The sequence below is a fragment of the Bos indicus x Bos taurus genome, chromosome 19 (genome assembly GCF_003369695.1).
Source record: "Bos indicus x Bos taurus breed Angus x Brahman F1 hybrid chromosome 19, Bos_hybrid_MaternalHap_v2.0, whole genome shotgun sequence".
Taxonomy (NCBI): Eukaryota; Metazoa; Chordata; class Mammalia; order Artiodactyla; family Bovidae; genus Bos; species Bos indicus x Bos taurus.
Genome location: NC_040094.1, coordinates 62,933,698 through 62,949,143, shown reverse-complemented (window position 1 = coordinate 62,949,143; position 15,446 = coordinate 62,933,698). Strand labels below are relative to the sequence as shown.

The window sequence follows — 15,446 nt, the reverse complement described above, 5'->3', positions numbered from 1 at the left end:
GTGTCCGGTGCGGGGGGGATTTTCGGAGTGACCTCACACGTGCAGACGTCGGCTTCAGCCTGCGTGCGGACCGCGTCCGGGAGGCATCCACAGCCCGTCTCGGTACCTCCCCGGCCCCTCCTCCCCAAGCAGCATCTTGGCAGGGTCTAGGGTGGGGCTGGGGGGTGGGTCACGCCGGTTCCCGTTCCGGGCTCGGGAGGGCGGGGTGTCAAGGGACCCACTGGAAGAAAATGCATCGAAACCGCAAACGCCCGCTCTCTGTTTGAACAACTTTGGAGCCAAAGGCTTCGGCGGCCGGCGGCGGGGAGTGGGGGTGGGGAGTGGGAGCGGCGGGAGCCGCTGGGAGCCCAAAGAGCAGAGCCTGGGGCCGCTCTTTGAGCCCCTGGACCCCCGAAAGTAGCCGCGCGGCCCAGAGGTGGGTTCGGCTTCTTCCAGGGAAGCAGGAGGCGCAGCCGCGGAGCGGGCCACGTGACCGCCGGGCCCCACCCGCGCGCCCCGCCCCGCGCGCGCCCGGCGCAGCTCGCGGGCTCGCGAGAGAACGCGAGTCTCCGGGCGCGGCGTGCGCGCGCGTCCCCGCGAGGCGGCGTGCGCGCGCACGCCCCGGGGCCGCCGCCCCGCCGGGCCCGCCCTCCCGCCCTCCCTCAGCGGCGTGCCCGGCCCGCCCTGCCCGGCCCGCCCTGCGAGTCAGACCGCCGGCTCCCGCCCTCCGCCGGCGCGCCCGGGCCGCCGCGGCGCCCCCCGCCCTCGAGCCGCCGAGCCGGAGCTGGAGCCGCGCGCCGAGCGGGCGGAGGAGCCGTAGGGCCCCGCCGAGGCGGCAAGATGGCGGACTTCCTGCCGTCGCGGTCCGTGCTGTCCGTGTGCTTCCCGGGCTGCGTGCTGACGAGCGGCGAGGCCGAGCAGCAGCGCAAGTCCAAGGAGATCGACAAGTGTCTGTCGCGGGAGAAGACCTACGTGAAGCGCCTGGTGAAGATCCTGCTGCTGGGTGCGGGCGAGAGCGGCAAGTCCACCTTCCTCAAGCAGATGCGCATCATCCACGGGCAGGATTTCGACCAGCGCGCGCGCGAGGAGTTCCGCCCCACCATCTACAGCAACGTGATCAAAGGTGGGGTGCCGGGGGAGCGGGGGGCCCGGGGCCGGGGAGGTCGGAGGGCCGGGGGATCTGGGGTCGGGAGGCGCCGGGGCCAGCGGCGGGGCGGCGGCGCCGGGCACCGCCCTCCTCTCCGGAGACCCCGGCCGGGCGCGCGGGAAGGGGGCGCGGCCGGGGGAGAGGATGGCGGGGGGCGGCCCCGGGCCCGCCACCCCGCCGCTGGCCTCGGCCCCCGCCGGAGGGAAGCGCCCCGGGGTGCAGGCTGGCCTCTTCCCCGGACGCACCCGCCCACCCCGCGCCCGTGCTCTGCTCGCCCAGCCTCGCGCCCCGGGTGGCTGGTGGCCCAGTCACATGGGGTCGGGGCTACTCCCAGCTCCGGGGCCGCGGAGCTCCGGAACCCTGTGCCCGAGACTCTGGTCAAGGGCGAAGGGTGACAGGCTCCTGGCCCTTTGGGGGCAAGGATGTGAAACTCGAGGGTGTCCCGTTTGCTGTGCTGCCGTCAGGAAAGCGCACCATGCCGTCGGTCTAAAAAAGTTTTAGCATCAGTGGTTTTTCGCTCCAGTGTCACGGTCGGGCAGGATGTGTGCCTGTCATCACGGAGCACCTTGCACCCTCCTTCTGCTTCTGACTGCGGTGGGGGAGAGTCTGCTGCTGAAACGGAGTTGTATGTGGGTACAGCGGGTCTAGGGCCGGAGACCGTGCAGGCTGAGTCAGTGAATCAGTGTCGGCTTGGGGCATCGGTTCTGCTGCTCTTGTGGGTGTTTTTAAAACTCGAGTTGATCTTTGTTCTCAAGTGAAAAACGCACAGGAATTTTAGTTCTGGGCTTTCAGACAAATCGGGGGGGGGGGTTACTTTTGCCATTTGAGCTATAATTAGCACTCCTTTTAGTGTCCAGCTGTTTTCTACTTTATAAAAGGCATTTTGGCAGAATTGAGATACAGAGCCTGGTTCTTCAGGTGCCTGAGGGTGCTCTCTGGCATCTGGGTAGCAGTTTATCTAGGGGTTGGTAATACATGTCAAGCCTTTACAAGCAGCATTTTTTTTAAGGGGGATTTTGTTGAGGAAGTACTTAAGTTACTCTTTCGAGTCACTTTTTTTTTTCCCTCTCAGGATTGAGTGTAGGAAAACTGCTTGGGGTGCGGGGAATGGAGAAGGGGGCTTTGTAGGGGTAACGGCGAGGGAGGGGCAGGATAGCAGGAGCTCACAGACCACAGCCAGCCCTAGGGTTTCTGGAGTAAGCGGTAAAAAGAGGTTAAATTTATCCTTTCTTCATGTTGAGTACAAAATTAATCTAAGGTCTCTCTCAAGGCCCAAGACTCTGCAGTCAGCCCTTAACCAAAGGTACCTTTGTATCTGATGCAGCTGATTGTAAGAGGTTCTGTTAATGAGTAGACCAGCTGTTGACTGATAGCTAGGTAGATACTTGGCTCTTGTTTAACACCTGGTTCCTCTTGTACACTGGCTCCTAAGTGTGACCTACTTCGAGCGTTGATAAGATGAAGTCACTAGCCATCTGCATTTTCTGAGTTGACGTGATCAGAAAATTGACAGCCAAACGGTTTTTCAGTTATCTAAACAAATGACCTAATAGTCACGTGACTGTTAGCAGGGCCTAAAGGTAACAGTGAGGTGTTAGAAATAATGGGTTTGAAATAATCTCTGTGAGTTGAAATCTCTGCTTCCACCGCTTTTTTGCAGTTGGTCTTCCTCCTTTTAGGGAAGTCTCACGCCACCCTGAGCCTCACCCGGATTGGAAGCTTGGGAGGGGAGAAGTGTCTGAGCTCTGAGGTCCTGGAGGCCGTGGGTTGGGCTGGGCAGGGTGCTCAGGGACCGGGAGAACGCGGGGCGCTGAGTCTCTTCTTGGCGTCTCATAAAAGTCTCTCTGAGAGACTCAGAGCCTTGTTTGCAGATCTTCAGAGCCTGGACATCAGGTTATGCAGTGGAGTTTCTTCTTCCTTTGCTGGTTTTGGTTGTCTTGTGACTCCCTTCTGCCCAGGAATTATTAATTAGAACATGTTAAAACCCTACAAAAGAAGCACTTGTGTTAATTGTGTTTGCTTTTCAAGGTTCTAATTTTATGACTGAACAACTGGGAGTTTTAATTTTTCTTTTTACACTCTGAGAAGTTACTTCTGTTTGTTTTGATGTTGGTCTCCATTTTTTGGAGGTGCTGGGCCTAGAGTACTCAAGAAGTTTAAGGAAAGAATATGAGAATCGAATCTCTGAGAATATTTAATGACTCCCATCACACTTTTTTTTTTTAAACAAAGGTATGAGGGTGCTGGTAGATGCCCGAGAGAAACTCCACATTCCTTGGGGGGATAACTCAAACCAGCTCAATGGAGACAAGCTGATGGCATTTGATACCCGGACGCCCCTGACCGCCCAGGGAATCGTGGAAACGCAAGTTTTCTTACAGTACCTTCCTGCTATAAGAGCATTATGGGCAGACAGTGGCATACAGAATGCCTACGACCGGCGTCGAGAGTTTCAGCTGGTAAGAGATTTGTTTTTTATGTTGTGATTTTAACGGCATTTATTAACATCTGATTGTAACACATCTTTTTCTCTGCCTTCCACAGTATGATGTATGTATCCACAATTTTAGCCTCAGAAATGTGGATAGTTTTCTAGATGAGCTTTATAAACTAACCAAGGTAAAAATAAGGCAAACCCCCAGTGGGTTTGATGAAGCTGTTATATTGAGTAATTAGTTGGTCATTTTTCTTTTTCGAGGGTAAGATCATAATGAGCTTCTCAGGCACTTTCATCCATTTTTTTCTCCTTTTAAAAGTAATTTCATCTCAGTTATAGCAACAATATTGATCTTTCTAAAAACTGACCTTTTATTTTTGAATTAAGAATTCAGTAACTTAATTGTTCAAGTGTGCTCTTTAGCCTTTAGAGGTATTTATTTCGCAATTCATCAGTATAGGTTAAAATCCTTAATGTTTAACAGTCATTGCACTTTTTGTATATTTGCATGCTATGCTTTTTAAAAGCTTCTAAGCACATTTTACAAAATGTTCCTCCTTAAAATAATATGATGTTTTTTGTACTTTTCTTTTCCATGGGAAACACTTAGAATTTATTTTGCATTTGTTATTTCTACTTTGTCTTACACAAGACTAAAAGTTTGTAGCTATTACACAGCATTGAAGAAAGGGTGGAAAATAAGGTTCTGATCTAGGTTAAAGATAAAAAAATAATAATCGAAATAAATTACAAAGCACTTGATAAAAAAAATCTGATTGTGAATGTGTTGATTGTATCTGGCGTTTTATTTGCCAAAGACCAGAAAGATCCCAGGAATGATAGCCATCTCTCCTGTATGCAGTTTGGAGGGAGTTCAGATGTAAAGTAAGTTTTACTGTAACGTGATCAAAATAAAGTGACAGTTAAAAGTAAAACTGCTTAGAAACTTGTTTGGTGGTGTCACGGTGTTAAGCCAGTTCACATATCTGGGTGTGGCTGCAGAGTGACACGCAGCCAGCAGTCCTTGCTATTACAGTTTGTACTCAGCGGCAGCCTTGGCTACCAGAAGTTCTCGAGAAGTCTTCGTGCCGGCTTCTGATACAGCTGAGACCTGAGTCTCCACTTTGTCTGAGTGGTGGCCTTCGTGTGAGTCATGCAGTGCTTGATGGTGCGCCGTCTGGTTCAGTTCTCTTTGTTGTGTGTATTTTGCTTGTTAACTTAATGCATTAATAAGCGGCAGAGGTGGTCCTACATCCTTGTTAAAGCTGAGTAGCTGGAAGCATTATATGTTGAAAATTATGAATTTGACTTGATGAGTAGCCTCCATTCAGTGCTCAGACTTGGGGTTAATTTTTGTCTTTCACACACCCCTCTTCAACTTCTCTTACCTTTCCTGCTGTTGTTAAGTGCGGATTATTCTCCTTTCTTCTAAATTCGTTTTCTCAACAAGCCGCACATTTTACTATGCACTGTGTCAGGAGCTTGTTCACCTTGCAGGTCAGGGAAGAAACGTCCGTGTGTAATAGCACACCGCATGTTGGTTCAGGGAGTGACCAGCCTGGTGTCCTGCACAGGCCTCTGTGGGTAAGCTCCGCAAGTCCATTTAGGTGAAGATGGCCCTCCCTGACACTTCTTGCTTTTGAACGTTCCCGTCTTACACTCTTGTGGTCATCACTGTTGAGAAGATATTCCTGAGAATTTATTTGCCATTAAGAACAGACTGTTAAACCGCTCAGGCTGAGGACCTGCAGATTGTTGGCTTGAGCCAGCTGATGCTTTCAGAGCAGAGACAGCCTCCGGGACAAGAAGAGGCAAGTTCACGATAAGAAGGAGAGGCGCAAGGAACAGGGAGAGGTCTGGTTTTAAGCTCCTCGGGACAGGGGTCCTTCCTGCCTGCCCTGCATTGTTAATGGTGCCTGGAACAGCTGCTCGGTACTGAGTCATTGCGTAGAATTAATGGCTCCCATACTTTGGGATGCTCCGTGGTGCCTGTCACGTGGCTGACACTGGGAAGTCACCTTGCTTCCTTAAAATTCCCCCCGAGTCCTCTCCGTTCCTTCTGTCGTCTGCACACATAAAGCCCGAGTCCTGTTGTTTCTGGAGGTCTCTTGCCTCCTCCACTCTGCCCCTCCTCCCCACTGGCTGGTGTCTCCTCCCTGGACCTCAGTAACCTTGTCCAGACCTGGCCGGGTTTGCCGGGAAGCTCTGCTCAGCTCCACTGCTTCCGAAACACAGAGCCACTTCTTCCGTGAGCCTGGACGCTGAGGGGCTCGCCCCACGAGCCGGTGATGCCGGTGCCCCATGGCTGCACCTGCTCAGACCCTGCACACTGAGGGCTTCTGCCCACGGCCGCCCTCAGCAGGCCCGCTGCCCGGCTCCTTCACACCCGTACCGTTCATCCGGGCTCCCCTTCACAGAACAGGGTGGACGCAACTCCCTGCAGGCCTGGGCCCTCTCCACGGGTTCAGCTGGAACCCGAAGAACAGAGCGGTTTCCGCAATGACCCCCTCCTCACCTGGGGAGCCTGGGAGGGCGCCTGGTCAGTGCAGTGTCTGTGGCAGGCCCACGCGAGGGTGAGGGGTGGCTTGTCTGGCGTCGAGCACCCCTGTGAGCAGCCTCGCCTGGTCCTCCCACTGGACCCGAGGCGGCCTGGCCTGCCTGCCGGTGACCCGCCTGGGCCGCCCTCCCTCTGGGGTAGGGTCTCCACTGGGCTGCCTTCTGTTTGGGCTCGCGCTTTCACCGCCACAGGGTCTGACACTTACTTGTTTCCTTGTTTTGTTAGGTGATCTGAATTACGATGCTCTCCTTTTCTGGGAAGCACGGGTGTCTCTGTGCCGTCGTGTTAGTCGTCAGTTGTGTCACCTCTGCGACCCCGTGCACTGCGCCTGCCAGGCTTCTCTGTCCGTGGGGTCTGTGTGTGCTAGTTGGTTATTTTCCGGGAGATGGGAAGTTCTTGTATCATGGAATCGATTTTTCTTTTTTGTTGTGTTTAACCGTGTAGTTTCTTGAATCTTGCATAGGAAAAGTAAACATCAGGGGAAATGAGAGGATTTAGCAGCTAAAATAATGAAAATAAGCCTTTTTGTTTTCAACTACCGCTTGATTATTAAGCTTATTAATGCAAATTTAAATGCAAAAAAATGGGGGCAATTTCTAAGCTCTTGACCACTTTTTTGCTAAAGAGGAATGACTGCCCTTGAATCAGTTTTTGGGCCAAGGGTAGCGTAGTGATATCATAGCGTAGGTTTTTAGTTTTTAGCAGGCTGTTTGTTTGTTAGTAATAACTTCGGGTGCAAACATGAATGTTTTCTTTCTCTAGCTTCCAAAGGCAAACATTTCCTTTTCTGGTTCGTATCATTGTGAGTGAGCTAAATAAATGCCTTACTGTGGAAAAGAAAACTCTGAAGGTTCACGTCGCTACGACTTACATTGTCTTTTTCTCCTTCCTCTGAACTTGCACACTGACGACAGTGCGTCCTGAGAGGGGGTCTCTTAGCGTCTCAGTTAAATGTCTGTAACCCTCTGCCTGGGGCATGCCTTTGCCATAGCCTGCCACTGCGCTGGAGAGATACCCTCTCTAGAAAAACAAGGTGACCGTAGCTAGGGAATTTGCTGAGATGGCTCCAGAGATGGGAGTCAGAGGTTGGAGATACGTGTGAGAACTAACAGCATGGCCAGGAGTCATTGGAGTGTGTAATATACAGTTGCTTATTCAGGAGCCTAAGCAAAATGTACAGACCTCCTTACACAGGACAAGAGAGTGTGTGGCCCTGTGGGGCGCACTCCTGGGCCTCTGCACACACTCTGCCGTCGTCAGCAGTAATGCAGCTTCCTGTGATGGCCGGTCTTGGCTTTGCAACTCCCGCAACTGAAACTGCCTCCTGTGTCGTGTGGTGCCTTGAGTTTGACGTGGTTTTCTCTCGCTCCAGGGGTGCAGCTGGTGCTTGAGGACGGCTTCACCTCTCCAGGCTGATGAGCTCGTCTTTCTTAGGACTGAGCTTCCTGCAGTCTGGGTGACAGTAACTGTTTAGCCTCAGGCGGGGGCCTGTGAGGCGCGCAGAGCTCGGTAAAGTAGGCACTTCCTTCAGGCTGGGACGGTGGCTTCTCGTTGGCGCTGCAGGTGGGTTCCAGGTGCTGAGGGGAGAGAGGCCTTCGTTTGCTCCGGAGCCCTGAGGAGGGCTTGCTTGAAAGGGAGACACGCTAGTTTCAGTTGTGAACTGGTCCAGTTTCTTTATGAAATGAATTCAATGAAAGACTCTGACTTCAAGTTGCTAAAAATATGGTAGGCTTAGGGTGAACTATTTCAGTCTGTATTACAAGGATTGTATGTAACATTAGAATTTGTAGAGATTTTTTAAATTTAGGTCTCTGTAGAATTTGTGTTTATTTTTTTGGTGAACTTAAACAGGTGTCAGAATGGTTACATTTTATCTAAGCTTTGGAAACCCAGACCTGTCTGCTGTTTACCTTGAAAACAGAGAGGCTGGTGTGGCACATGCTTATAGTGTTAGTGTGACTTAGTGAGACTGTGTGTGTGTGACAGACATAGGGATCCCTGGTGGCTCAGCTGGTAAAGAATCTGCCCACCATGCAGGAGACCCCCGTTCGGTCCCTGGATTGGGAAGATCCCCCTGGAGAATCCTTCCTGTCTGAAGAATTCCGTGGGCAGAGGAGCCTGGCGGGCTGCAGTCCACGGGGTCTCAGAGTCACACTACGTGTAAGACGCGCACACGCATCCTGGGTGTGTCTCCTGATGTCACATGAAGGTGACGTGCTCGTCTTTAGGTCATGTTACTTTAGGCAGAACCTTGACTTGCTGTGGGGGTGTGAGCTCTGGTGCTGAAGAGCGACGGTAGTGTCCTGTGCTGCTGTGTGTGGTGCCTGCTACCGCTCTTCCTGACTGGAGTGCAGCCTCACTCGGGAGAAGGGCTGGGAGCTGCCTGTAAGCAAAGCGAAGCGGCCCCGGGACCCCGTGCGCCGCGTGCTCCTGCTTCACCTTTGACAGAGAGGCGGCCCGACCGCCGGGCCCTGTCTGGCCCTGTTGGCCCATGGCAGGCACTGGTCTCTCTGGAAAACTCAAGTGCTGCTGATTAATTACATGACGTTTTATTCCTTATGTTTTGCAAAAATTGCCTTGTGCTTTTCAAAGTACATTAATTATTTCTATCACGTGCCTTGTCACTGAATCCTTAAGTGAAAGAACACATGCAGTGTGGGCTCTGGTCCTGGTCTCACAGATGAACAGACTCGGAGGCAGCAGCGCGGTTGTGCCTTCCGATCCCAGGGGTGGTCATGGTGACAGGGTGGGCCTGGAGCTCAGTCTGCGCCTCCTGTCCAGGGGCCACCCAGGCCTCGGGCGCTCTCTGCTCTCGGCCCGGCCTCCCAGCGCCCTGCCCTCGGTCAGCACTCCCCAGGGGCGTCCTGGCGCCTTGCTTTGAGCACATGTTCTCTTAGAGATGGGTGGCACTGCGCTCATAGGCACAGGGCTGCTTTTATGTTCTGAGCTCTCCTAACACTCTGTGCCACTCCTCTGCTCCTTTATTACCTTATGTTTGACGGTGGTGGCGGTAATCCCAGATGTACTGGTAAACTTACTAACTTAGAGATGCACAGTTTATCCCATCTAGCGAGCATCATGGTAAAGGCTGCTGGAACGTTCTCCGCCTTGAAAGCTAGCTTTGGTGATCCTCACCTGACATTTCATCAGTGAACATGGTTTTAATGTACCCTGAAGAGTAGGGCTATTCCAGTTGACCTATTCCAAATCCTGAAAGATGATGCTGTGAAAGTGCTGCCCTCAATATGCCAGCAAATTTTGGAAAACTCAGCAGTGGCCACAGGACTGGAAAAGGTCAGTTTTCATTCCAATCCCAAAGAAAGGCAATGCCAAAGAATGCTCAAACTACGCACAATTGCACTCATCTCACATGCTAGTAAAGTAATGCTCAAAATTCTCCAAGCCAGGCTTCAGCAATACGTGAACCGTGAACTCCCAGATATTCAAGCTGGTTTTAGAAAAGGCAGAGGAACCAGAGATCAAATTGCCGACATCCACTGGATCATGGAAAAAGGAAGAGAGTTTCAGAAAAAGATCTATTTCTGCTTTATTGACTATGCCAAAGCCTTTGACTGTGTGGATCACAATAAACTGTGGAAAATTCTGAAAGAGATGGGAATACCAGACCACCTGACCTGCTTCTGGAGAAACCTATATGCAGGTCAGGAAGCAATTGTTAGAACTGGACATGGAACAATAGACTGGTTCCAAATAGGAAAAAGAGTACATCAAGGCTGTATATTGTCACCCTGCTTATTTAACTTCTACGCAGAATACATCATGAGAAACGCTGGGCTGGAAGAAGCACAAGCTGGAATCAAGATTGCTGGGAGAAATATCAATAACCTCAGATACGCAAATGACACCACCCTTATGGCAGAAAGTGAAGAGGAACTCAAAAGCCTCTTGATGAAAGTGAAAGAGGAGAGTGAAAAAGTTGGCTTACAGCTCAACATTCAGAAAACTAAGATCATGGCATGTGGTCCCATCACTTCATGGGAAATAGATGGGGAAACAGTGGAAGCAGTGTCAGACTTTATTTTTTTGGGCTCCAAAATCACTGCAGATGGTGATTGCAGCCATGAAATTAAAAGACGCTTACTCCTTGGAAGGAAAGTTATGACCAACCTAGATAGCGTATTCAAAAGCAGAGCCATTACTTTGCCAGCAAAGGTCCATCTAGTCAAGGCTGTGGTTTTTCCAGTGGTCATATATGGATGTGAGAGTTGGACTGTGAAGAAAGCTGAGCACTGAAGAATTGATGATTTTGAACTGTGGTGTTGGAGAAGACTCTTGCAAGTCCCTTGGACTGCAAGGAGATCCAACCAGTCTATCCTAAAGGAGATCAGTCCTGGGTGTTCATTGGAAGGACTGATGCTGAAGCTGAAACTCCAGTATTTTGGCCACCTCATGCGAAGAGTTGACTCATTGGAAAAGTCTGTAATACTGGGAGGGATTGGGGGCAGGAGGAGAAGGGAACAACAGAGGATGAGATGGCTGGATGGCATCACTGACTCGATGGACATGAGTTTGGGTGAACTCTGGGAGTTGGTGATGGACGGGGAGGCCTGGCGAGCTGCGATTCACGGGGTCGCAAAGAGTCGACTGAGACACGACTGAGCGACTGCACTGAAGAGTAGAAGTCTAGTGACAGCCAGTTATCTGAGAGGTAGGCATACATTTTTCTAGGAAAGGGACATTTGGAACTTAGCATGTGTCTTGCACAGTTGCTCGGAGCTGTTCCTGGGGCTGGCGGATGTTGGGGCGTTTTTTTTCTGTTATGTTGTGAACCGCTTTGCCACGTTTCTCATGTAGTTGCCACAGACTGCATTCTGCTTATGAGCATTCCAGATTCAGATTACAGTTTGTTGCAAATTTTTCTTCCAATTATAAAGTACCTATTTCTGGAAATTAATAGTGATTTTTTGTTTCATGGTCTTTTCCTAGCCGTGTGATACAATTCTTCAGTCTGTGTTGTGAACATTTTTTTTTTAAACAAGATGCCTTTTTTGAAGAGGTTTTGTTACATCCACATTATTAGAATGAGCTGATACGGATCAAGGAAATAGTTTTGTTTTGAAACTGGACTTTAGTGGCCTTGGCTAGATTTGCCAGTCCCTTTCAGTGATGGTAGTTGTTTTTCTTAATCTTTCCAATTTAATTTCTCTTCTTTTGGCAAAATGAATAAAAAAGATTTTGAAATCAGTGCAGTGGGTTAACTTTTCCATCCACGGCTCGGAATCCTTCAGTAGAACTACTCTCGTCACGTTTGTTTTGGTTTTGGTCTAAGTCCTAAGACTTACACACTTGGTTTTGGTGTGTGGAACTTTACTTTGTATCTTCCAAACAGATTAGAAAGTCGCGGGTCTGACTTGACTGACTTGTTTTGCATAGTAAAGCGTCTCTACGGGTACTTCACAGTGTGGTGTGGCTTCCTGCTGTGCCGCGGGGCGCAGTGGACCTGAAGGCCACACAAGCTGGTGTCCCGGCTCCGCCTCCTGCGTGAGCCCCGCAAGGCCCCCAGCCTCTCTGACTTCCTCTTCCTTCCACTGTGAAGTAGGTACGATTCTGAGACTGTTATGAGTTGCAGGGATTCCATGAGCTCAGATCACCCACGTAAATAAAGCCTGTGGCCCAGTGCCCGACACCTGCTGATCACGTTACCATCTTAGCTGTTAACAGCCCTGCCACATCCACAGACTGTGAGTCGTTTTCTACAGTATGAAGCACTGTCAGCTTCGGTTTGACTCTCAGAGCTTGATTTCCAGTGTGAAAACCCTGCGTTCTAACCAGTGCAGAAGAGTGCTTCATTCTCATCAGACCCCGTGGTCTCTGGCAGAGGCAGCACCATGGAGGGTGTGAGGCTTTCATTGCCATGTTGCTTCTTGTTTCCTTTGCAGCGTCACTGCACTTGATTTTCAGATCGAGAACTCGCGATGTGGCTCTTGACATTTGCACACACGCGTGCTTGGTCGCTTCAGCCGTGTCTGACTGTTTCCACCCCCCATGGACTGTAGCCGTGGATTCCCAGGCAAGGATACTGGAGTGGGTTGCCGTTCCCTTCTCCAGGGCATCTTCCCAACCCAGGGATCGAACCTGGGTCTCCTGCATTGCATGAGATGTATAGCCGGAATTGTTTGTTTGGAGAATGTGCTCCTTGAACGGTTCAGGTGTGTGGTCTGAACTGGCCAGAGTGTGAGCTGCCCGCCCTGCGCTTCTCCAGCACCGCCCCCACCCCCAGTGTGCACATGGACCCGCTTTCCCTTTCTGCCATCCCTGGCAGAGATGTTGTCAGCATTCACGTTAAGGAGGGTGTTTGGGGTTTTCCAACCTAGAAAAGTTCGTTATATTCATAAAACACAGAATCTTTATTTTTTTTCTTTAAGGTTTCATGTCACTTTCTGAGAGATTTTAGAACTCCTGACCGTTTTGTTAAAAAAGATACCAACTAGAAATATTAATAGAGTAATGGAGCAAAATAAACTCCAGATTTGCAAACAGAACTCTCACGTTGTCAGCCCTGCCCCCCCCAGATGGCCTGGTGTCGCAGGTTCTTCCACCCGGGCAGCGGCGTCAGCCTCTTCCTGGGGTGTGTGTCTTCTCTTTTCTAGAAAATTCAGCAAGAGGTGCTGGGCAGTGAGTACTGTCGCAGGCTGAGAGGCTTTCACTTTCCCTTTCAGTATCCTGGTTACCACTTTTTATCCCCAAGTGATCTTTTCAAGATTATTTTCCTGTTACGTGGGATGAACCGCCTCAGTAGAAACCGTGTAGCGAGACTGCACTCTGGTGTCGTGTGGTGTGCGTTGAGGCTTCTTGCCGTGAACTGCTGCTGCTGCTGCTAAGTCACTTCAGTCATGTCTGACTCTGTGCGACCCCAGAGATGGCAGCCCACTGGGCTCCCCTGTCCCTGGGATTCTCCAGGCAAGAACACTGGAGTGGGTTGCCGTGAAGTGCAATGGTTCGCATTTACTGACGTTAAGTAAAGGGAACCTCGGGGCAGCGCTGGCCATGCGCGGTGGTGCCAGCTTCTCCAGTGTCTGGGGAGCGGCTCACGAGCAGTGCCCGGCCGGCGGACCCCACAGGTGAGAGGAGGCGCACGCCGCACCAGGCGGGCACGGAGCTCCTCAGGGGTGAGGTGGCCTCTCAGTTCATTTTCTGTTCATTTTTTTAAACCTTAATAGTTGGATGCTTTATATTTACAAAGCTGCAAATACTATATATTCTCATTGAAATATTTTCATAAAAGGAATGTGATTGGGCTTGTAGAGTTAAAATTCTGCATTGCAAATGGTGTGCCGTTTTCAGATGATACTAACTTGTTTGTCACATCTGCAGTAAAACTGTCTTTGTTAGCTGCAGCTTCAAAAGCGATGGGGACACTGAACTGTTGTCGTATACATTATATACGTTTCAACCCTACGCTAGCGTAAGGAGCATTACACTTAATGTTTTTCTTAACTTTTAAATTGTTATGATCAAATATTGCAATCAATTTTAAGATTCGTGTTACAATCTAGTAAGAAGCCAAGGCCCCCACCTCTCTTATTTTGCACATTTGACCTTAATGTAAGATAGCTTTCTTTTGAAAAAGGAGCTTTATAAAAAAAAAAAAAAATTCATCCTGTAGAACTTCATTCTTTGTATAGGAATATACATGAACATAGCCATTTGATATTTTTATGTGTAACTGTTTTATACTCTCTGCAAATGTGACTGTTTAGGCATTACTTTTAGAGTATCCGTTTTTCATCATGATAATCTGAATTCTTTTCACATGTGAGAACTGGAGAGCAAGTGTGAGAGGATGAGAAGGCTTATGTAGCACTTTTCAGGAGATGAGTTAAACCTTAAACCATGTCAGCTGCCAGCTTTCAGCAGCTGTTCAAGGACATAGTCCTGGCCACCCACCAACCAGTCAGGCACTTTTTAGCAGGCTGAGTACTTGCTAGTGAACCGAATGAAAGTAATCTTTGTTTGCATCAATCTTAGATGCTATTCGCAAGAACCCACATTAAAAAGCAAAGAAGTAAATAGCCACACATGTGATAAATGCTGTGGAGGAAAAGGAAAGCAACGAGAGAGCAGGAGGCTGGTCAGAAGAGGTGAGGGTGAGGTTGAGACCCCAGGGATGGAAAATTGAGCCCGACAGGCAGGAGGAGGACCATGTGTGCGGGGCCTGGGGGGTGGGCACCGGGGGAAGGAGCAGCCAGCCAACGTGCGTCTGAAGCCTGTGCGCTGTCCCGGAGGCTGGCACTGCTTACCTGTAAGCATGGCTCACGATCCAGCGGTGGAGTGTGGTGCCTGTCAGCTCCCCTTCCTCACCAGGCGTGTGTGGAACAGCTGCCACGCCGTGTCCTGGGATGGGCAGGCCCTGGGGACCGGGAACCAGCTGCTGGCCCGCCATCACAGAGCTCGGGGTCCAGTGAGGGGCAGCCAGACCCCCCGCAGTGCTGCTGGCCATCCAGTGAAAGGCATCGAGCACTGATCTGTAGCCTCCCTGCCACGAGTGTGCGGAATCGGCGCGTTTGCTGGCTGGAAGGACCCAGGCGCACAGGCCCTTTGAGGGTAAGGTCACGGCTAGTTTGGGTGAGCGGGGTCGTGGTGGGATCCTGACTGCGGTGCCCCCTGCCTCCCTTAAGAGCACAGCTAACTGAGCGGTGACTGTGGGCGCTGGGAGCTGTGGCCACACCCAACAGGGTGTGAGGCAGGCCGGCTGCCTGCGTCCGCACCTGGCCTGCCTGACTGGAGCTGGGGGTGGCTCCCTACTGCTCAGGCCGGCTTGTCTGCTGCCCCGAGTGTGGGGCACTGGATTGAACAGCAAACTGGGAGTGGAGTGACCCGGGTTTTTCTCTCACCTGCCGTGCGCTCCTAGGCGTAGAAAGACTTGGTTAGTTAGTGTTGACTGTTGCGTGTGTTGGGCCTGCGGATTGCAAGGGGCAGTGCCACCCACCGGTGCAGAGGCCCCGGGGCCACAGCACGCCCGCCTGTGGGCTCCTCCGTTCAGACGGCGGGGGATTGAAACTTGATTTGGGAAGTTATGTCTTATGTTGGAAAACTGCATATTCTTTTTGTTTTGTTTTTCTCAGCAGTCAAGGACGTTCTTTCTGAACTCACAACAGTCCTTTGTATGCTATTGGGGTTGTATATGATTGGTCCTTTTCCAAAAAGTATTTAATTTTGAGGACTTTTTCAGGGTTCAGAACTCTTAAGCGTCTTAGTCTTGTCATTATCTGAAAATAAGGTGGTTGGTTTTTGTTTTTATTTTATTTTCTGAGGGAATTACTTGTAATAGGCTCCAGAATCCAAAATAGCTTTTTTTTTTTTTT

At 50.7% G+C, this 15,446-nt stretch overlaps 1 protein-coding gene across 1 annotated transcript in view; it reads left to right on the top strand.

Moving 5' to 3' along the window:
• The first annotated feature begins 664 nt into the window (after window positions 1-664).
• The window catches only part of GNA13 (G protein subunit alpha 13), a 33,033-nt gene continuing 18,251 nt past the window's right edge, over window positions 665-15,446 (top strand). Inside the window, exons 1-2 of the mRNA XM_027519207.1 lie at window positions 665-1,102; window positions 3,359-3,585. Of these exons, the coding sequence (XP_027375008.1) occupies window positions 820-1,102; window positions 3,359-3,585 (510 nt within the window). The 5' untranslated portion in view covers window positions 665-819. The remainder of the gene's footprint in view (window positions 1,103-3,358; window positions 3,586-15,446) is intronic.